Source organism: Sciurus vulgaris (genome assembly GCF_902686455.1).
Source record: "Sciurus vulgaris genome assembly, chromosome: 1".
In the NCBI taxonomy this organism is placed as follows: Eukaryota; Metazoa; Chordata; class Mammalia; order Rodentia; family Sciuridae; genus Sciurus; species Sciurus vulgaris.
In genome coordinates, this window is record NC_136461.1 from 174,178,644 (window position 1) to 174,200,521 (window position 21,878).

At 46.4% G+C, this 21,878-nt stretch overlaps 1 protein-coding gene across 1 annotated transcript; it reads left to right on the forward strand.

Moving 5' to 3' along the window:
- Nucleotides 1-100: 100 nt before the first annotated feature.
- Nucleotides 101-21,078, forward strand: LOC306653352 (intermembrane lipid transfer protein VPS13B-like). The gene is made up of 7 exons (XM_079126347.1): nt 101-273; nt 4,966-5,142; nt 7,036-7,206; nt 13,578-13,754; nt 15,801-15,903; nt 16,478-16,727; nt 20,491-21,078. Exons 1-7 carry the CDS (start codon nt 240-242, stop codon nt 20,737-20,739), a joined length of 1,161 nt encoding a protein of 386 aa, XP_078982473.1. The 5' UTR covers nt 101-239; the 3' UTR covers nt 20,740-21,078.
- Nucleotides 21,079-21,878: the final 800 nt, after the last annotated feature.

The window sequence follows — 21,878 nt, forward strand, 5'->3', positions numbered from 1 at the left end:
CCCCACAGCTTTCTGGGGGAGAAAGCAGGTGCTACCTGTGCAGGTGAGACAGCATGCCAGGGCCTTGGTGAATCCTGTGAAGCTACGGAGATTGGTGATCCAGCCAGTGAATCTGCTCGTCAGCATCCACGCATCTCTCAAGCTGTACATAGCCTCTGACCCACACTCCGCTCTCCTTCTCAGTGTTTGAAAGAGGACCCATCTTCACCACTGCAAGGCAGCTCGTGCATGCCCTGGCAATGCACTATGCTGCTGGGGCCCTCTTTAGAGCAGGTGAGGACACAGCTAAGGGTCAGTGACAAGAATAATGACATGCTCTGGGGTAGTGGCTGAGCCATCAGTTGAAAGGTGGTTCACAAGGGCAATTAAAACCACATCCAGATCTAGACTCTGCTGCTGTTAGACTTAAGGTCTTGGGAAAGTTATTGAACCTCCCCAAGTCTCGCATCCTCATCTATAAAGTGGGTGTTAAGATTTTTTTTTTTAAGACCAGATGAAAGTATATGAAGTACCCACATTTGGTTTGGTACTTAATGAACTCTTAAGCAATAGTGACTATAATATTTTAGCTGTTATATGATGTAGACTTTAATTCAATTTAGCAAACACTTTTTTAGCACCTGCAAGCACAAAACCTGTCTTAACACACTAATGCAACCAGGAAAACTAGCCCAGGCCCTTTGTTCATAGACCAAAAGAAATCCAGTTCTAGATGGTTAGTTTTCTTCATTTCTATTCATGAATAGCTTGAGGTGAGAAATTCAGAAATTTCTGTGCTTCTAAATTCACAAAGAGCCCTCTGCCTGCCCTGTGCCTCACTGCTGTCAGGACAGCTTGCAAAGAGAAAGCTATCAGTGTCTCAGCCTCTCCACAGACCCAACTCCAAAAAGGAAGAATGGCCCCTTGCTCATCCTGATTGCCCTGTGGCGCCAGGCAGGTGGCCTCCTGTAGGCCAGAGGTTGCTGTTTCTCTCAGTGAGAGAGGGCCTTTTCAGTCTGACTGGAAAGTTTGCAAGGGGTGGTTTAATATGGTACAAAATCTTATATGGGCAGTACTGTGCACCAAAGAATTGAGTGTTGGGAACCATGTGGTCTCAGAATACTTTACAGTAATCAGCATGAGCCTGTGTTCCTGAGCCAAGTTCACTCTAAAGCAGTTTGTTTGATAGTCTGGCTCCTCTTGGTCCCAGGAATTCAAGCAGAGCACCACCCCAGGTCGGCCTCATCAGTCCTCTCCAGGAAAGAACATGGAAGTCTGACTTTATGAAAGTGACAAAGGAGAGAACATCTGCCCTGTCCTCTTTGAGACCATGTACTTGGTAAATGCATTCCCATGGACAATTCAGATTGTAGCAATAAATGGCCCGTGTTATCGCTGGTGAGATGCCAGTAACTGGCCATGTTGGTAAGATTACATTTCCCCCACAATGCAAGTCATAGAGTTACAGGCCTATCCAGACTCTTATAAAGGAAATGACAAGATCAGGGAGAGGGCCCTGCCAGGACCTGTTGTTTTGAGAGCTTGCACAACAATGAGAAAATGTTTTCCTCTTGCTAAGAAGTCATTTAAAAATAAGCAGTTAACATTTCAAATTTAATAGATGGGTATATTTACAAACCATTCCAGAAACATACCCTTTCAGGGCAACTTTGCTTTTAACATGAGAAGCAGACATGTAGGTTAGTAAGCTCTGATCTGAGGCCAGGGGAGGAGTAAGGCTCTGTGTGGTCACTGGGTGATGCCAAGGTGCAGGAAGCACCCATCTGTTAATGAGCTGGAGGAGAAACCCCCACCTGTGGCCCCAAGTAACCATGGCCCCTGCAGCTTTGTGCTAAAAATGATCTCTTCGTTTTGTTTTTAATGAGGTTTTCAAAGAACATTCTGTTTGTAGTTTTTGTAATCCACCTAAAATCCTCTTGCTGTCCCAATCTCACTGTATACCAAGACAAGAAATTCTAATACAGAGAGCCAAGTTTTTAGAGCCTGTGGAAACTCTGTCACTAAAAATCTCTGGTCAATATGAGGATTATCTGAATGCAAGCAGTGATCCAAGGAATAGGATATGGACAGATGGCCAGAGGTTGCCAAGCTAGGTAGAGAAATTTTAAAGAGAATGGACTAGCAGGGAGAGGGCTGGCCTAGGAGGGAGCACGTTGTATCTAATTTGGGTCAGCTTTCATTCACTGGGCTGGAGAAGAAGGTTCCTGGCCACAGTGGTCAAAAACACTCTGACCTCATTTCTAGGGAAGTTTGTGGAGCCATTTGAAGAGTTTTTAAAATAAATAAATGATGATTACAAAATGAAGTGACTAACCCTATTCGAAAGAAAGAATGTGGGCTTGAGAATTTCCTGAGGTCCCTGTCTACCTCCAAGTCTCAATTTCATGGGAATCCACCCAGACTTTCTTTGTCAACAAAATTCCCAAAAAACTAAGCAAAAGATAAGCTGGGCCCTCTGTATCTACAAGTTCTGCATCCACAGATTCAACCAACTGCAGAACAAAAGTATCCCAAAAAGAATTGCATCTGTACTGAATGTGTGTATAGTTTTTCCTTATCAGCAATTTCCTTAAAAATATGGCATAACAACTGGGCTTGGTGAGGCACAACTGTAATCCCAGCAACTTGGGAGGCTGAGGCAGGAGGATCAGGAGTTCAAAGCCAGCTTCAGCAGATTATTAGCAATGCACTTAGTAACTCTGCAACATTGAGACCCTATCTCTAAACAAAATATGTAAAAGGGCTGGGGTGTGACTCAGTGGTTAAGCACCCCTGGGTTCAGTCCCTAGTTAAAAAAAAAAAAATGGTATAACAATTATTGCCATAACTTTCACATTTATTAAGTATTATAAGTAATCTAGAAATGATTTAAAGTTTATAGGAGGATGTGTTCAAGTTACATGTGAACGTTATGCCATTTTATATAAGAGACTTGAGCATCCTTATATATATAGGGGAATTAAAACCAACCCCTCGTGGATACCAAAAGAACAACAATATTTGCTTTTGGAGAAAATTAATTAAAGGAATGTCCTTGGGTACTTTCTACCCTTTTCTGGCCAGAAGCAGATACTACTGAGATATACCTCTGGTCCACAAATAGCCTTCCACCGGGCAGTGACTTCAGGCTTCCAAGGTCATAACCCAGAAATCCTAACCACACCCTTCATGTGACTGAAAAGAGCAGGAAAGGGCCCCATTAGGTGGGCAGGTGCCTTAGTGGCCAGGCTGGAGCCTTCTGCTTATGTGTCCCTAAAGGTACTTGAGGAACCTTGTCATGGGAGGCATATATTTGGTCAAAGCTGCTTTTCTTCTTCTTCAAATATCAAGTCTTGGAGAGATTGGGAATTAAGGATGTCTCTAGACCTGCCTTCATGTGGACCTTTACAACCCTTGCAGGCATTAGGAAATCTATTTCTTCACCCCTAGAGAGGGCCTTCCCAGGAATACTATTTCACAACCTCCCACATCCTGCCTTTTTGCTGCCTGGGCTCATGGATAGGCTTTGGAATCAGGTAACCTGGATTAGAAGCACAACCCCCATATCTAATCAGGAGATTGTGGGCAGTTGACTTAATTTTTGAGCTCCAGGGTCCTCCTTTTCCTACCTAACAGTGAGACCATGGAGACAGAGGACACCATGTTGAATTTGTCTCTGCCTCTTGTGCTTAGTGTAGCCCCTGATGCCAAGCAACAGCTCAGTTATTGGTTAACCTAATTGAATCAAGGGAGATAATGATACTCTCACACAGATGCTGTGAGAACTAAATGGAGCCATGCCCGGCTGCATAGGTCCTCCCATTTGTATTCTCCATCTACTGGAAATCACTCCTTCCTTGGACCTAAACCTAGTTTTATCCTCCTGATGTTCCAGAGAAGGCGGAGAGGGGCTCAAAACTTAAGAAAGCCCCTCTCTGCATGGACTGGAAATCCTTTGGGACGCTGGTCCAGCTCTTGCACACTCACCTTCCAAATACTCTCAGACCTGTTACTTGACTGAGGATCTGTCACAGTCCTGTCCTCCAAAGGCTCATGGCTGAGGGAGGATACTCCCACATGCCTCTTATCCCCACAGCTTCCCACAAAAGGGCCCCAGCACTGGGCTGGGGGGGCCGGGGCAGTGGGTTGCTGGAGGAAGTTGCCTTTTCAGATTCCTCCTCCCCTTGGCCCTTGGCCCACACCTGCCTCTTTAGTTCTCTGGCTCAGAGCCCCACATCCCCACCCCAGGGCGGAAGGGGAAGGTCAGCCTCTGCCAGACCTGCACCACAGCCTCATTCCCACGAGGCAGCTATGGCCATCAGGCCACTAAACAGGCCGGCTTCTGGCAAGGCTGAGCTTAAGTAGGAAACCAGATTCAAAGCTACCCCCTGGGACATCCACAGGGAACACTCCCCTCTTGCTAACCTAATCAGTATGTCCCTGTCACTGATGTTTACACAACCAAAGCTGGGGTGGAAGGGGAGACATTTGTCTGGCTCTAACCCTGCTCCAAAGGGAAGCACTCAACTTGGTAGGATTGGGAAAGATTAAAAATAACTCCTCCATCCTTGTCAGAAGTTTGTGTCCCCTTTACAGCACCCCATTTAGCATCTGGCCTCTCTCCCTGCCCTGTGCAGGTTCAGGAGGAACTTCCCCGCCTGGGAGCACCTGCAACACCGTGGGCTGGCTGGAGTGATCCCCTGCACATGAATCCCTTTTACGGGAGTCCAGGAGGCTCAGGCAAGGAAGTCATATTAAAGCCATTTGTGAGGCTGCCAGAGGATCACTTTGATTTATAAAGTATGAAAGTTCACCATTTATGAATTCACAGTGAATGAGTTATTTCCCATATTTTGCTCCAAAGATGCTTATTACATTCTCAATTCTAGTGTGAAAAATGAATTGCAGGGAAAATGGGCCACTTTTTCACAAATGTTGAAGTGCGGTAGTCAGGTTTCAATAACGGCTTCCTTTGGTCCGTTGCAGGCTGGGTGGTGGGGTCTCTGGAGATCCTCGGCAGCCCGGCAAGCTTGGTGAGGAGCGTAGGGAATGGCATCTCCGACTTCTTCAGACTTCCTTATGAGGGGCTGACCCGAGGCCCAGGAGCCTTCGTGAGTGGAGTTTCCCGAGGGACAACATCATTCGTGAAGCACATTTCCAAAGGTAGCTATCGGCTCCTTGTGATCATGCTTTATCTCATTCCTTCCTCATCCTGCCTTTTATTTGTAAAGACCATGTTGAAGTTGTAAGTGTGCTCACATGGCCTCTAGCTTGTTCGGTGTGTTAGCTTGCAGTGAAGTGTTGGGTTTGTAACAATGCTCATGTATATTGTCTTAGGTTTTAAACAGATCACTGCCTGCCTGTAGTGTGTGAAAATGTTTCAGAACGTCAGAATCTTAAACCTCCCATTGGGAAAATAAGGATCGGCTCAACTGTTATTCCGTGTGATAAATGCAGAAATATTAAAGGTGTTCAGGATTTCTGCCAGACATCAGAGATCCCACACTGTGTTGCCTCATTGTGTTTTTTTAAAATGTAGATACAGTTGTCATAACTTTCTTGAGGTTATGGATGCATTTTGACATGGAAGCAGATTCGGAGGCGAAGCAGCCAACTTTTCTCCAACATGATACATACACAGTGCCATCTTGTGGCCCTAGTTGATCCCCGGGCACACAGGCCACACTGCTTCCCATAAGGAGGAGAATGTTTTCGTTTCATCCCTGAGTTTCCTTGATGATATTTTGGTCAGGTTGGCAGGGACTCGGGAACTAACAAGAGCCATCTGAGGCCCCTTTTCTTCTCAGCAGGAGGCAGAGAAAACAGGGCAAAGGCCTTGTTCCCCATAAAAGGCATTTTACTGTAGACAGTGCCACAACTCTGTCATGAGTGGGCAGGTTGTGGAAGTCTCTAGAAGACCTCAAAAGAAGACTTGAACTTGAAATATGAGAATCCAAGATCCATTGGGTAGGGCGGAGGCCCAAGGTAGTGGGTAAGAAAACAGCAAGAACAAAAAAAACAAGTTCATTTGACAGTGAAAAGGACCACTTCCCAGCCCAGGAGCTTTGGGAGGCCTGGGAATAGAGCTGCCCTCACCAGATGAGTCAGGGGGCTGGGGCAGGGGGCTCCTCCTGACACTGCCATCCTGTTGTTCTTATTGTAAAATATGACAACCTACACCTTCTGCACTGAACCTCAGCAATGATTTCAGCAGGCTTACTCACTAAATGTCCTTTACACTTGTTCTCCTGCAGAGTCTGTTTGGTTTGTTGGTGTGTTTGTGTTTCTTTTCAGATCACTAGTAAAGATGCAGCTGCAAAAATGACATCTGCCATGTCTTTTCCAGACTAGATGTCTGTCCTCCAGTTTTGTTGGTTGAAAGACATGCAGACTTGCTAGAGGGGTTAGGACTGTTTGGAGCAAGAGGCTGAAGTCACCGTTCTTAGGACAACCAGAGTGGCTGTGGCTACGCCCCCTTCACTGTCCTCACTTGTTTTTTGTTAACATTTGGAATATTAAAATTGCGTGTGTTCTCTGTGGCACAGTGATTATTTAATCAGAGTGTCAAATGATAAAGTGTAGTGTTTGCCATATTAAGACTGAAGTAATGAAGAGGAGGTAAATTTCATCCCTAAAGGGAAAGTATTTCTTTACAATCTGTCTAAAATACAGCAACATAACCTTAACCTTAAACTTTAAAATCAGAGCGGGAGAATTTTAGCCTCAGAACGGGGCTTCATCCGGGACTTCAGAACTTCTTCGCCAAGTCTTGGCAATCAAGTGCTATGAAGGACGTGAAACTCTAGGCCTTTCTTACCCCTCTTGAAGAGTGCTGTCACCCTCCTGGGCAGTTCATTTTTTTAAAACTCATGCTTCACGTGGCCAAGCATCACTGCTTCACTGGGAAGCAGTGCCACTCCCCAGCGGGCATGTCCAGGAAGGACACAAATGCTGCCTCCGCCCCTTCCCACTCCCCCGGCAGACCTCCAGGGCCTCTGCTCTAGGGTCCAGTATGCACGTGACAAAGAGGACAACCCTGTGCTCTTGTGCCCTCAGGTACCCTCACATCCATCACCAACTTGGCCACCAGCCTGGCCCGGAACATGGACCGGCTCTCGCTGGATGAGGAGCACTACAACAGGCAGGAGGAATGGCGGCGGCAGCTGCCCGAGAGCCTGGGCGAGGGGCTGCGACAGGGCCTGTCCCGGCTGGGCATCAGCCTGCTCGGTAAGGGCTGGGCCACTCGCATCCAGGGTGGCTCTTGCAGGGTTGGCAGCTCTGCCTTCTCCCTGGGGATGCTGTGACGTTCACCTCCTTTCTGTAGGCAAAACTGAGGCTCAGAAGGACCAGCACTCGTCCTGGTGCCCACCGTGGGTACAGACCCCGTTTTCAGAGCCATCATGTGGTCAAGACAGGCCTTCCCAGGACCTGCCTGGCAGGGACATTGGCCCACCCAAACCCCTGTGCTCTGCCTTCATTTGCCTCTGGTAGGAAACATAACTTGGGCCTGAGTGTGGTACTCCAAAGCGAAGAGTGATTGCGTGGGACTGCCCTGAGCACATGGCGTCCACACTACAGGCAACGCATCACCCTTTGCACTTTAGAGTAACAGACACCCCTTCCGAAGCACTCACTGGCCCCTATTGCAAGCCCCGCGGGCGCCTACTTTTGTTTGAGCAGCGCTTGCGCAGTGCACACGTGTCATGTGAACTTCAGCGAGGAGCCTGCTTTTCCTCTTATTTATTTATTCATTTACTTATTTTTGAGATCTGCCCGACTCAGAGCATGATTGTTTGTGAAGCAGTCAGATGGTATAGCTAGAGGTGAAGATTGCTATGGATGTTTCAAACATTTCAAATGTTTAAAAATAAGTTGCTTTGGAAAATCTATAAAAAGGAAGCTTCAGAGCTGAAGGTTTGCAGTGCAGGATTTTCAAGGGTATTTTTTGTTTATTTGCTTACAAAAGGAATTTAAAACTGTACAGCTTGGCAACCTGCCACCCACGTGTCTGAGGGAGTGTGGGCTCTCAGAGATCAAAGTGACCAAGGCAGTGCAGAGCACAGGGTGGAAAAGATGGGCTTGAAAGGCTCCGTCCTCCCCCTGGTCTTCAGTTCCCTATGCAGCCCCCCAGCTGTGTGCAGCCAGCCCAGGCTGAGGGAGGAAGTAGTAAAAAGTTACAAGTACAGGTTAAGTCACTAGAAATTGTTTAAGTAATAACAGTCCATGGTGTGGGGCACTGTCACTTGATAATGCATGGCAACAGGGGAAGCTAGTGACCTGTGGTGGACATGCTGGGTAAAGGACGATCTTCTTGCTTGACTCAGCAACCCAAAGACCATGTGTTTCCCTTAGGGAACTTGGTATGGTAAGTGTGGACCACATCCCTTAGGACCCTGAGCCCCAGTCTACAGTGTTCCAGTCCTTTCTTCATGACTTCAGATAAGTTCTTAACTTCTCTCATCCTGGTTTCTGCTTTATAAACTGAGACTGGTAATACCACTACTGGAAGTAACAGCAGGCACAAAGCCCATGTTGAACAGATAGCACCTGTCAGTATTTATTGTATTATGGTAGCAAAGGTAATATAATAGTTGCCTGGTTTCAAAGAGTGTCCCAGCAAAGAGACATTTGGAGTAATGGCAGGAGCATTCTTTGCTTTCCTGTAGTCCAATGGATTAAGTTGCTATAACCAGAGGAATCAACAATGATGTTATCCTGGCGCATCAAGGTCATCATTGGGGACTTTGGGACCCTTTTATGCTAAGAATTTTAGTCTTCAGTGCCCTCTACTCTGGATATAAGAGCTCCCTGCCCCCAGTCAAGCCATTCCTAGAACTTTCAGGTGATCAGGAAGAAGAGGCCTGATTTGGCCAGTGCATGGCCATCTCCATCCTGATCCTGATTGAATTCTAGCCTGTGGATTCTACTCCCTTCACACCCAGTGAAGCCCCAGTCACTGTCTAAAAACGTGTCTGGTATAGAGATCAGCTCGTTGAGGAGCCCTGACCCTGTCCTGCTGAGGTCACCTTTGGACCTGGCTTTCACGGACAGGGTGGAAGTCACAGAGCCCTGATCTTTGCTGTGGTCTTTTGCATGCGTCTCGTGCATCTTCATCCATGCTGTCTGTGGAAGTGACCGTGAGCTCATGCAGTCTTTCTTCATTTCTGATAATTTGTAGAAACCTGTGAGTTCTGGAGCTGACATAAACTCCCCACGCCTGCCAACACTGGCCTGCCCTGACCCCTGGGAGCTCTGGTCCCGCCTAGCACACATCCGACAACCATCTCTGGGCTCCTCAGAGTTCATAATGGGTGTCTCTAGCTTGGCCAAAGCAACTTTCTTTCCTCCTCAAAGAGTTCTGTCTGTGTCTCTCAGAACCTCTGGCTCATCTCAAAATGCCTGGTCTTAGAACCACCAGGGTGAGCAAGAAGGAAAGAAGAGGAGCAGGAGCAACCAGGCCTCCTATGTGAGAAGTACAGATTTGTCACCATTTCATTCATCCCCAGAAATGGTGTTTAAAATTGCTAGATACAATTCAATGTCTAATTGAAGTTAGGGCTCTTGTGATATAGTAGTTTGAAACCTCTGATAGGGAAATTAAAATTCTAGTTGCTTAGTTTCTTACTTTGTAAGACAGAAATTTTAAAGACCCAGTTAATAAAAAAAAATACTTAACATTTTAGGGTTAACAGCACTTTCACATGTGCCGCCTTACTTGATCTTCACAGCCTAAGGCATGAAGGAAGTCAGGTGACTGCCCAGATCAAACCTCCAGCAAGAACCAGAACCTGGGAGCCTTCTACCCTGGAGGGCTCTGGGCCTGAAAACAGGATGTAGGGAGACTTAGCAGTCAAAAGTTCCAGGGTAGGAGAAACACCTTTCCCCCTAGTGAATCTGGATTTGGGGACTTCTTGTCTCTGCTCTGCCTTCTGGGGACCTGCCAACACTGGCCTGTCAGTGAGGCAGGGTCTTCCAACTGGCCAAGAGAGGTCACCAGGGCTTTTGGATGCACTCCACAACAGTATTTCCAAAAGCAGTGACTTTTGAGAGAACTCTGTTCAGCCTGTAGAATTGGTATCAGCCTTGCCCACACTTACCAAATCTGTTTCCCCAAATACACACACTTGACCCTGTGCCCTGGAGCCTACACCATGGAAGGCTGGGCAACTCCATGTCTTCTCTCCACTCCATGTTCCTTCCCAGACCTGTTTCTTCTCCAAACACCAAAGGCCAGGCCAGGCCACTGCCTGACTGATGCATCACGGGCTGGATCCCCACAGCCGCACCCCTCCACCTCCTGCACTCTTGGGGGCTCCTCTCAGAATCCCAATCTGGCCTCTCCCAGGTGGAGCCAGAGTTTCCCTCCAAGTGAGCAAGGATCTATGTGCAGCCACCAGAATCTCTCATCAGCAGTCAGACTGACAGCTGGGAATTTCAGGGTGACAGACCAAAGTTTGCCTCTCTTCTAACACAACTACTGCCCCGGAGCTGGAATGTTTTCCATGCTCTGGGTCACCTGTGTCTGGAATGATGAGTTGTGGATGGAGTGGTGTCCCAGCTTAGGTCTGTACCTCTGCTATTGTGACAAAAAAGTGCCCAAAATAAGATACACTGTGTGATAAGGCTGGCACCAAAATAGATCAGTGAGGGCGCATCTTGCCTGGTACTGGAAACAGTCACAGGGGAGGTGAAGGAGGGGCTCATAGTTCCCTTGGTCTCAAGGAAAGCCCTCCTACAGCCAAGGTGCCCAGGAAGCCCACCCCACCCCACAGCCCAGCCTACTCACAGGGTCCCTGGTGCCCTCCTAGGAGCCTCTTCCCTCCGCGCCCCTGCATCACGTCACAGCCCTCTCCATGTGGCCCCCGCCCCTGGGCCTGCTGCCAGCAGACAAGTCTTGAGATCCCTTTCCATTACTTAAAGCTTTAGAGTTTAAGTACATGACAGTAAATAACTCACCAGTCTCAGGAGTCAGCTGGACTAGCTTAATAAGAGGGCCCGAGCCATAAGAGGGCCTCCCTCCAGGCGGCTCGCAGAGGCCTGGACGGCTGCTAGTCTCCCCAGCTCTCTATTCCCCAGCTCATCAGCACACAGTGAGAGACAGTAGCATCTGGTGACCAGTGAGGTGCCGGTGTGTGATGGGTGGCTTTCCCCCTTCGAGGTCTGGTGCTGAGCTGGGGGCATGCAATCTGATGACTCTTCCAACTTGTAGGCACTGACCCAGGCATGGGGCTCAGGCTTTTGGCTTTTCTGGCTGTCCAACAGCCTATCCATCAAAGCCACAGCAACTGGGGCCTTCACTGTGGCCGCCGAGTGGGGCAAGCAGAAGATCAAAGGGGAATTTTGCCACCATACCTGTTTGTGCCCTGTTCCGTGGATGACACAGCTGGTTAGGGCTCCATGTTCCTTGTACAGGTTAGGGCCAGCACAGGAAAGGGAAACAGGAGAAGACCGTAAATGAGGTGACCACCTGCCTTCAACCCAATATATTTACTTACTTATTTATTTTCGTACCAAGGATTAAACCCAAGGACACTTAACCATTGAGCCACATCCCCAACCCTTTTTATTTTTTTATTTTGAGACAGGGCCTTGCTAAGTTGCGGAGACTGGCTTTGAGCCTATGATCCTCCTGCCTCAAGCCCCTGAGCCACTGGAATTACAGGTGTGCACCACCATGCCTGGCCATCCCCCAATCCAATTTTAAGAGTCCTAGTGAAAGATACACTTGAGAAGACATTTCTACCAGAAATATTGGCAATAATTTAATCTATCGGTGTTTTTGTAATCATTTACCCACTTTTGTATTCTTAAGCAAGACCTTTCAGAGAAATCAGATAATGAAATGATGAAAGCCGCATTCTTTAATCTGATGCTATTCGCTTTACCTGCCATGAAATGATTTAAGGAGAAGACCCGAAGTCCCTGCCTCTCCATCACACTGCTGGTGGACGCCACCCCCCCCCACCTTGTGTGGCCACTGACCTTTGATCATATAGGTGGAGAGCGGAGCATCTGATTCATCAGCCACTGACAAAGTTAGGGACAGTTAACCATGAGAGCCAGGGTGGCCTGTGCCAACCAGGAGCAACTACCTCTCATCACCCCTGACATGTCTTTAGAGGGTTAGGATGGCATTAATCTAGGGTGGAAAACAGACCTATCACTTCAGTTAATTCAGTTAAGTCTGTCAATGCAGAATTGTAAACAACCCTGTCAAGACCTAAAGGACTGGAGCCCGTGAACATTGGGATCCTTAACCTTTGACCTAGAGAAACCAGCCTTTTGTTTTATTAGTTTTTGTTCAATGGAACATGACTTGAAATTAGCACATCATTAACTGAGACCTGGAAATCTCTGTTTACAGGAGAGATTCAGGATGGTGACATTTGGACTGATAGGATTTGACATACCTAAAATTTCTACCAGGGTGCGTGTGTTTTCATCAGCCCTACCCGGCTTGAGCTGAAAGCAGGGGATTCTGTCAAGAACTGTAAGGAATGTGTACTTCTGAGTTAGGGAGCCCGCCTCCCATCCCGAAAAACGGCAGGAGTCCTAGGGCCTTTCTTAGACTCACCACTGTTCCCACGGAGCAAGAGGAGCAGGGAGGACACATCCAGAGGAGTGGCCGAGGAATGTCTTTCATTTGCACCAGCCTTCAAGCTCAGTCAAGGCAATGGTGGCCCTTGTGAAGCTGTTGGAGTACATTAGTGAAGCAGAGTTTTGGTAGCTATTCTAAAGTGGAGAGTAAGTAGCCAAACCTCAGTTGAAGTGAGAGAGAAGGAAGTTTTTCCAAGATTGGCAGAGAGGAGAAGAGCCTGTTTCATAAACAGGATAAGTGAAAAATTTGGTGGTTAAGAGTAGGCTGTAACTCACACTTCTTGGAGTCAAATCCAGGCCTAACTGTTTAACAGCTGTGCGACCTTGGGAAAACTCCTTAACCTCTCTGTGCCACAGTGTTCTCTTCTGGAAAATGATATAAACCATGCCTGATTCATAGAATTATTAGGTTTAAATGATCTCATATAGGTGAAACTCTTTGCATATTCCCCAGTACCTATTAAGCACTCAAGACAGGTTATCGATAAAAGAGATAATTACCATATCAATGGTTACTTTTATTAAATAATCATTAAATCATAATAATTGATGATGATATTGGATTATTGATAGTCATTTTTATTAGAAGTGGAGGCACAGAAAGAGGCTGGCTCTACCCCTCCCCCCTTGATTGAGTGGAACTTTACTAGACTGCAGGCTTTCTGGCCGCCTGAGGAATGAATTGTTAGCTCTTTCTTCTTAAACTGTGTCATCTTATTTCTGGGGAAACACACAGGGATAGCACTTGGAAATAGTCTGATATGGTTGATCCTGACTGTGTGGACCAATCCCAGTCTGAACATTGCGTTTCAATAAAGATAAAAAATGTCTAACGTAAACAGCCCAAAATGTACTTAAATAATTGGTAAATAAATGTAAAGAACTTCATAATGAGGGCAGGGATTCATTTTCAATCCAAATAAAAACCGCATGCCTGACTGAGGTTTTCGTTTGCTGAGGATTTTAAGCCTCTGTACTCACTGAGGGCTTTGTTATTTCAGGTGCAATTGCTGGTATAGTCGATCAGCCAATGCAGAACTTCCAGAAAACATCCGAGGCTCAGGCTTCAGCCGGACACAAGGCCAAGGGTGTTATCTCGGGTGTGGGGAAAGGAATCATGGGGGTGTTCACAAAGCCCATTGGAGGAGCTGCTGAGCTCGTGTCACAGACCGGCTACGGTAAGAGGCAGAGAACAGGCTGCTGGGACTTTACTGATTGGTTTGCATGCTGACACCAGGTTCTTGAGGTCCTCTGTCCTTCCACATGGGAGAAGAGAGAAAAGTACAGCAGACAATAGCAGCGACCTTTCTTGCCTCCCTGTGCTTACTCATACAAAGTAGAACTACACTACTAAAAACAAAAATGAAATTGTAGACCCAGAACGTCAGTTGGTAATTTCCAATAGCAATTTCAGAGGAAATTCTGTGATTCTGTGTCACAGAATCTGTTTTACAGTATGCTTAATTAAAAGGACTCTAATGAAAAGTTAGCAGTTAGGGGTTAAGAGCAATTTGGAGAATACACTGCAACAAAGAAAACAATGGTGACTTTCTCCCCCATGAGGAATTTGGAAGGAAAGAGGCAGGAAAAATCGTCTGAGAGCCCGTGCTGGGTATGGCGGCTGAGAGGGGCCGTGCAGGTCTTCGGGTGGGGTGGCTCTGTCGCCTGCAGAAACCATCCTGCAGCTTCCAGCCAGGCCAAGCCCCTGGCCCGCGGAACTGGACTGCAGGGAACACCCTTTCCCCAGGCGGACAGGCGAGGGCCTGGGGCCTGGGACGCTGCTCGTACTTGGGTAGGGCCACGCAGGGCCTCTCCCTCACACGCCGCTCTTCCTGTGCTTATTTTCTGCTCTCTCAGCAGAGCACCTTAAAGTAACTTTTAGTAAACGTGTGACTGGAATCACTCCTTTTTTACCTAAAATTGCTGTCACCATTTTGTTGGTGAAGCAGGCCGGTCCAGCTAGCATCTCAGACCACATGAAGGTCAGACTGCACCAGCCTGCCTCTGGCCCTGCGCCCCGTGGGTTTCACTTCACCACCACGGCCTTCCCCTCAGGAGGGCTGACTAGAGGCAGCCAGATCAGGACATAAAACTGGTATCTAAAAGGGAGACAGTGGGAGGCAGGCCCATGGCGAGCAGCCCGAGAGCCCCGAGACCACACAGGCACGAGCAGCGCCCCTCTTTGCTCCATCCCTCCCTCTCCCCCAACACTTCTCTCTCTCCTGTGAGCAACACGCTCGCTCCTCACAGGAAAGCCGACTATAAGAATCGCTGCACCTTGAAAGTAGAAAAGGTGAAACTCTCCCTTACCAAATGCTTAGGACTTCTATGTTAAATTTTTTTAAAAACTTATTCCTTTGCTACAGACTCCTGTGAAGTAAGGTCAACTTGTACTTCATAAATTCTTTTGGTTTCGAAAATGCCATCGTCCCTTCCCGTGTTTCCCAGGGCTCAGCCTTATGTAAGAGCATCTCAGAGCAGGCTTCACATGGCCTCTTTGGTTTCCATCACTCTTGTAAAAATTTTATTACCACACTGAAGGTTTTACAAACCACTAACTCTTAGTCTAATGACTATGCCTCGTTTATAAATATTTACAAGCCTTCAGAAAGCACACATGCTGTACCATCTTTGGTTCTGGAGAGCCTCTTTGGAAGCCTGTGTGGCTGCCGCTGGGTGCCCTCATTTGGAGCTGGCACCAGGGAGAGCATGTAATAAACCCGAGGCCCCAAGAGCACTCATAAATGTATATGGAATCGTGTTTAACAGCTGGATTAAGTCACTTAGCATTTAAATACTGTATCTAGGCAAACCATGTGCCTTCATATGTATCTATGTGTGTGTTGTGTTTTTATTTGACCAGCCACAGCACAGATACAGGAGTATTATAATAAGTAAGGAACTCAACTAGAAATCTTGACTTTTTTAACACAAATTGTAAATGACGTGTCCGCTATTGCTCATGACGCGCTGCTCTCAGGAGTGTTACTCTTCCCCTAAGTGCTAGTCCTGCTTGGACTAGAGCACAATCATAGTTTGCAGCTAATGTAAGATTGCCAGGGTTAAGAGCATTGTAATGGTTATCTATACACTTGCTTCTCTAGATGTGACATCATTTTAGATCTGTAACATTTTATGGATAGTTCTAAGCAGATGACATCACTGCAGTATGGAAGTGGTTCCCAGAAAACAGCCAGTAAACTCCATTGCTGCTCTCCCCACAGGTATTTTACATGGAGCTGGACTTTCTCAGCTTCCCAAACAGCGCTATCAGCCAAGTGATCTACATGCTGACCAGGCTCCAAACAGCCATGTCAAATATGTCTGGTAAAGTTACTGAAACACTTGCTCAACTTTACATCCACATTGTATGTTAATAGCTCCTAGTTTGCTCCCAAGCTAAGGGGCCATGCTTCCAGGGGAGCACAAGAGGAACAGCTGTTCTTGGCACTGGCATCTTGGGCAGTAGCAGGGCATCCTGGAGGACTGGGGGAAAGCTGCTATTCCCAGATTTGGGCTGATTACAGAACTCTGTTCCACCCTGACCACTCAGGGAGAGGACACATTGGCAGAAAAGCCAGGGCCTGTGAGAGGGCTCCAGATTCCCTGCGGAACCAGCACTCTTAATTAGGAGGTATCACTTCTAATGGGAAGAGAAGAAGCACAACAGAGCCACAGGAAATCTTTGTTCCCAGAAGCCAGGTTCTGTTGACCAAGTCAGTTTGAGAATTAAACTGACAATTAACATTTCTAGCTAAAGTGAATAATCAGATTGGCAAAAGCCCTTTGCCCTTGGGGAGATTTGTGTAGGGTTGTCCCAAATCTTTGGTAAACAGTGAACATTGACAAGTGACTGCCTTTTCCAAGCTCTCTCTGGGCCTCACTTGCTTTCTTTTAACAGGAAAATGCTCCAGTCTCTGGGGAGACCAGAAGTCCACATGGCCCTGGATGTGGTTCTGGTGAGGGGTTCAGGCCAGGAGCATGAAGGGTGCCTGCTGCTGACCTCAGAAGTACTCTTCGTGGTGAGCGTCAGTGAGGACACGCAGCAACAGGCCTTCCCTGTCACAGAGATTGACTGCACACAGGACAGTAAGCAGAGCAACCTGCTCACCGTGCAGCTCAAGCAGCCGAGAGTGGCCTGTGATGTGGAGGTACGTTTCAGAAAATGGGGGCTGGGCTCCCTGCCAGGGAGGTGGAGAGACAGGCTGATCACTGGTACCCAGGCATTTGTGTGTCTCAGGGTGGCTGCTGCAGACCTGGAGAGTGTGAGACAGGACAGACAGTGAAGGTGGTGGGGAACGGGGTATGCTGGGAGACCCCACTCAAGTGTGCGTGTGAGCCCTTCACAGGAGACCTGAGGCAAATCCACCAAGTGAATAGAACAGGGCTGATCCTGCTCTGTGGTCAGAGGGCTGGAGTGCCCCAGGACAGGGAAGGACAGAGCAGTATGCTGGAGCTCCAAAATGAGTGGGGTGGCCTAGGAAGGGTGAGAAGCACACAGCAATTCTGGCAGCTACCCACAGAGGAAGCCCCTGGGCTGCACACCACCCAGGCACATCTCCAACAGGCCTGTGGGTGCAGGAGGAACAGCTGCAAAAGCGGGGCGGGGGCGGGGGGCAAGATGAGGGCAGAGACCTCCACGAGCTGATGCAACACGAGGGTCCTCCCTTGCTCCCTGTCCAGCATCCAACCCCAGAGATTTATTTTATAAATAGATCTCATTTCTGCCCACTGCTTTTAATTCTCCAGAACAAGATAGGACAATTTCCTGTCCCATAAGTAACACAGGGTTGGGGACAGTGCTTCGATTCTTGGGGCAGCTTCCTGGCCCCACAGCTCCTGAAACACACAGGTTGATGGGGCCTGGCACACTTAGGTAATATGGAATGGATGCCCAGATGGGACATCCTTAGCGTCAGGGTTCGGAGGTGAGCCCCAACCAGTGGCTGCAGCCTCCTGCAGTCTAGCTCAGGGTACGCAGGTGCACCCACTGGAAAACTGCTCTCCACCTCTACCTCCCAGGAGATGGCCTCATCCACAGGCCCTGATTGTTGACCCAAGAAACTAGTCTTTTTCCATATATCAATATGGCGTGATCAGTGGCAAGCTGTAGCTTACTGGTCCTCACTGGGGTCTGAGTGGCTTCAGCAAAAGACAGCAAGCCTTACCTGATCCCTTTTTTCATTATTTTCTTCCTGATATGGGAGCCTGCCTCCCTCACACCACTGTTTGGGTAAAAATTATCTGAGAAGATGGAAAGCAGCCAACCACAACAACTCTTTAAGATTTCTCTAGTTTCTTGGATCATAATCAGTCAGGCTTTACGCTGGGGCTTGGCACCAGGACTATACTGCTGCTTTGAGTTGATGACTTTCTGGGAATAAACAGAGGTCAGATGTCCAGGCTGACTTTATTACATCTGCCAAGAATCTTCTGATCCAGTTGACAATAAAGCAGCAGTGATCTGGCTACAGGATTTGGCAGAGGATAGTATCATTATCTTCAAGTTCTTAGTCCTTAACGAGAAACCTCCAAGACCCTAAGAATATCTGTGACCTTCTTTTTTCCTTAGCTGGAAAAGCTTAAGATCTTAAACAATTGAGCCTGAAGATTCATCTTTTGCCATTAAACTGTCTTCAAATGTGATCCTTCTCTTTTGCATTTCTGTTTGAGAAGGGTATTGAGAGGATTCATATAGCTGGAGAGGAAGAGACCTGTTCCCCCAGGGGTTGTGGAGATGATAGCAGGAGTCAGCACCTTTAACAGGTGCCAAGGCTGAGACCATGGAATCACTGAGTTAGGGGTGGATGGAGCTCTGGAGCTCTTGGACACTATGCTCAATACTGATTTTCCCTGTGTCTAGGAATAAAAAAGGGTTGGGATCAAGGATAGCTAAAACAAAGACAGGAAAAAAATGAGACCAGAAGTGCTGCAGAACAGCCATTAGAGAAGCGGAGCTCACACAAGCAGTACCTGGAGGTGGGCAGAGGGTAGATATCCAACGCACCTGTCTCCACATTCTGCTCTCATCTATTCCACCTTACCTCCCCACCTCAACTCCTAAGATACAGGAATCCCCCCTTAATCCTGTGCCCATACCCTAACCTCCCCCACTCACCCCAAAGAAAACCCAACTGCAGAGTACTTTAATGAGTCCTTTATTAAAAGGGCTATAAACCAATGTGTTTGCACAGGGGTGGAAAGGGGCTTCGGGCGCTACTCTGACAGTTTTCCTTATTCGCCCCTCTGCTGTCAGTGCCTCTCATTATAATGCAGGTACAGAGCTTGGTTAGGAAGCATACCTGCTGCCTTCCAGTGAAAATCAAGAGCAGTGTTTCAAGCTCTTCACATAAAACAGCTTTTCTGGTTTATTGCTTTTGCCTTGGAGGCTAGGAAACATAGCTCCTTTGAATTTTGGAAGGAATTAATTTGTAGATGACATCATTCAGTATATTCAAATATGGCAGGATTCAGATTTTTTAAAATCAGCATTTGCTTTTCTTGGTTAAATACAGCCATTTTTAGGGGTAATAATTGCTTAATATGCCTGGCACATTATTGAAATCCCTTATGAGAGGCTCAAAATGAGTCAGAAGGTCAATTTATTCCTTGGCCAGGTTCCTTTCACAACACGGGTTTTCCTGTGCTGCTGTTCAGGAGGAGCAATTAAGATTTTTTGTGTATTCAAAGCTTTCCAGCTGAATTCTGGCCCCATCAAATGATATCATCAGAGCTCTGGCTTTTGCCTAGTGGTGCACAGCTTTCATCTGTCAGTGAATCTGTGGGGGCCTTTATTTTCTTTCTCAAGCATGAAAATATAAGACAAACTCTAGGTTGTCCTGCTTATTCTTCTGGCAGGCTCCTTGACTCTCTGCCATCTCACTGGCTTTCTGCAGCTTTTAAGATGCTTTCAACTGCATTGTTTCCGGGTCCTACAGAAATATAAAAATCTTTACCACTACTTGGAGGATGAAAAAGCCCTCGTTAAACTGTTTATAATTCTTCCAGTGTGTCTTGCCAACATTCGGTAGGTAAAAACCACTACAAGGTCAGTGGCTACTTAATTCTCACAGATCAGTGGCTCACACTGCAAACTTCCCTCAGTGCTTGATCAGCACACTAGATAGCTGCAGGACTTGAGGATGGGAAGAATTTACAGCTCCAACTGCCTTTGATGGGCACTTTCTCAGAATATCTCACATAAGAACTCGGTATATCTCAGTTCTGCTACTCAGTTCCACTGAAGATGAGCCAGACTTTTATAAACCATAAATGTACTTTGCATCCTCCCTTTTTTCCATAAAAATTTCCCCTTCCTCTGCCCAGCTTTTCTGTTTTCTCTGGCTTTAAATCGTAGTATTTATAAAAGCAGAAAATGTTACAGTTCAAAAGGTATTTGTTTTTTTAATGCTCTGCCCAGAGCCACTGGTTTGAACGAGGTGCTCTTCCCCACTTTCTGTCAAATTGAAGAGGTTTCATCTTAAGAGGTTCGAGGAGCCAAGTTAGCAGAGCTTTTATTTCGGGATGCTGAGTTTAATGTTGATTAAATTTAAAGCACAGGGAAGACATTTTTCTTCTTTGTTCCCGGGCTGCTTGTTAAAGAGCAATGACAGATGTTTTAATACTTACTGGGTAAAATGTTATCAAATCGTCAACTTCAAACATGGGAACTTTATGCAACACCAGATGCTTATTCAAAGGAGTTTCTCTTAATATTCGCATGCAGAGCTTTTTGTTATATTGCTGAAATAGTGTTATCGCCACATCTCATAGGAAAAAGAAAAGGAAACAGTGCTTTGGACAAAATGGCTTTATTAGATGACCTAGAAGGCATCAAGGAAAAGGAATAATTTTGTTGTGGAAATCTCATCATAAGGGTTTCGCAGCTAATGAATCTTTATTTTTGGAACCCAGGTGGATGGAGTCCGAGAGAGACTGTCAGAGCAACAATACAACAGACTCGTGGACTATATCACAAAGACCTCCTGTCACCTGGCCCCCAGCTGCTCTTCCATGCAGACATCATCCCCTGTGGTGGCTGTGGACCCTCCCCTTTCCACTGTTAAAACATACCATTATTTGGTTGACCCACATTTTGGTCAGGTCTTCATTAGTAAATTTACCATGGTCAAGAATAAAGCCCTAAGGAAAGGGTTCCCTTGAATCCCCTCAAAAAAGTTGATTATTGCTTGTGCAGTTTATTTCTGAAACAAGAAACCTAGAGGTTAGTTCTACCATTCAGTGTGGACACAAGGCCAACACTTTTCTATAGTTACAGGTATAGTGACTTTCTAGCCACTTCTGTAATCATTTCAGCTTCCTTTTCCCTAACAGATTAGATGCTTTAAGATGGAATAAAAGGGTGGGAAAGGAGGGCAGGGTTCCGCTCCCAGTTGGAGACAATGATCAACACCATCCTTTATATGTTGTATTCTCCCCACACATGGAAAACAAGGCCATTTGCTAAAATTTCCACTATAATTTGGATCTGTTAATTTTCTGCTCTACAGCAAAATATGGTTAGGCCTTAGAATGTAGAGCCAGAGTTAAAACTTCATTCCCAGTTCCGTCTGTTTTAGGGGGACTGAGATACCACCTCTGCCTAATACCTCCTTTTCTGCAAAGGTTTAGATTCTTTAAATGACATGAATTGCTTAAACTCTGTTGGTTAACTTGTTATATGTGTTGCTTAACTACAGTGAAATTTCTTTAGTGAAAGCCACTATGTATATTCCCTTCAAAGTTTGCATTTTACTGAATTTTATAAAATAGTCTTATGACTGTCCATTTTAGAAAAATGTTCTTCCCACTTGTGTTTAATAGATGAGCTAAAAGGTAAATCGTTATGTGTCTACTACCCATTAAAAACACACCTGAAGTACTCAGGTGAGTTTCTTTAGTTCCACAAACATACTAGGAACTCCTGGGAGGGAAGCCAAGAACCCCAACATTAATACTAGCAATGACATCAGTCCAGATAGTTTATTTTGCTGAGTGACTTGATAAAGCATGAAGATATTGCTAAATATCTGTAAGAGTGGGTTTGACTCAGGTCTTGAGTCAGCAGATAACTTAATGTTCAGTAAATATTTGTCTCGTGGTCCAATTAATTAAACTTGATTACCTTCAAGCTTGGGCCTATAACTTGTTGCTAAATTGTGAAATGCTAAAATGCAACTTCAAAGGCCCACTGATCTTCAACTGAACTCTCACAGGTTGTTAGGCATAAGTCACCACTACATCACTGTTCCTGGAAAGCAAAACTGTTAATGGACAATTCAGGTTGTATATGAAAAACAGCT

What these genes read in the sequence shown, in the direction of transcription:
- LOC306653352 (XM_079126347.1), top strand. Translation starts at nt 240, where the DNA reads ATGCACTATGCTGCTGGGGCCCTCTTTAGAGCAG. An exon ending in TGGGGCCCTCTTTAGAGCAG is followed by an intron (nt 274 to 4,965) that starts GTGAGGACACAG and finishes GGTCCGTTGCAG; the next exon opens with GCTGGGTGGTGGGGTCTCTG. An exon ending in GAGTGGCCTGTGATGTGGAG is followed by an intron (nt 16,728 to 20,490) that starts GTACGTTTCAGA and finishes TTTGGAACCCAG; the next exon opens with GTGGATGGAGTCCGAGAGAG.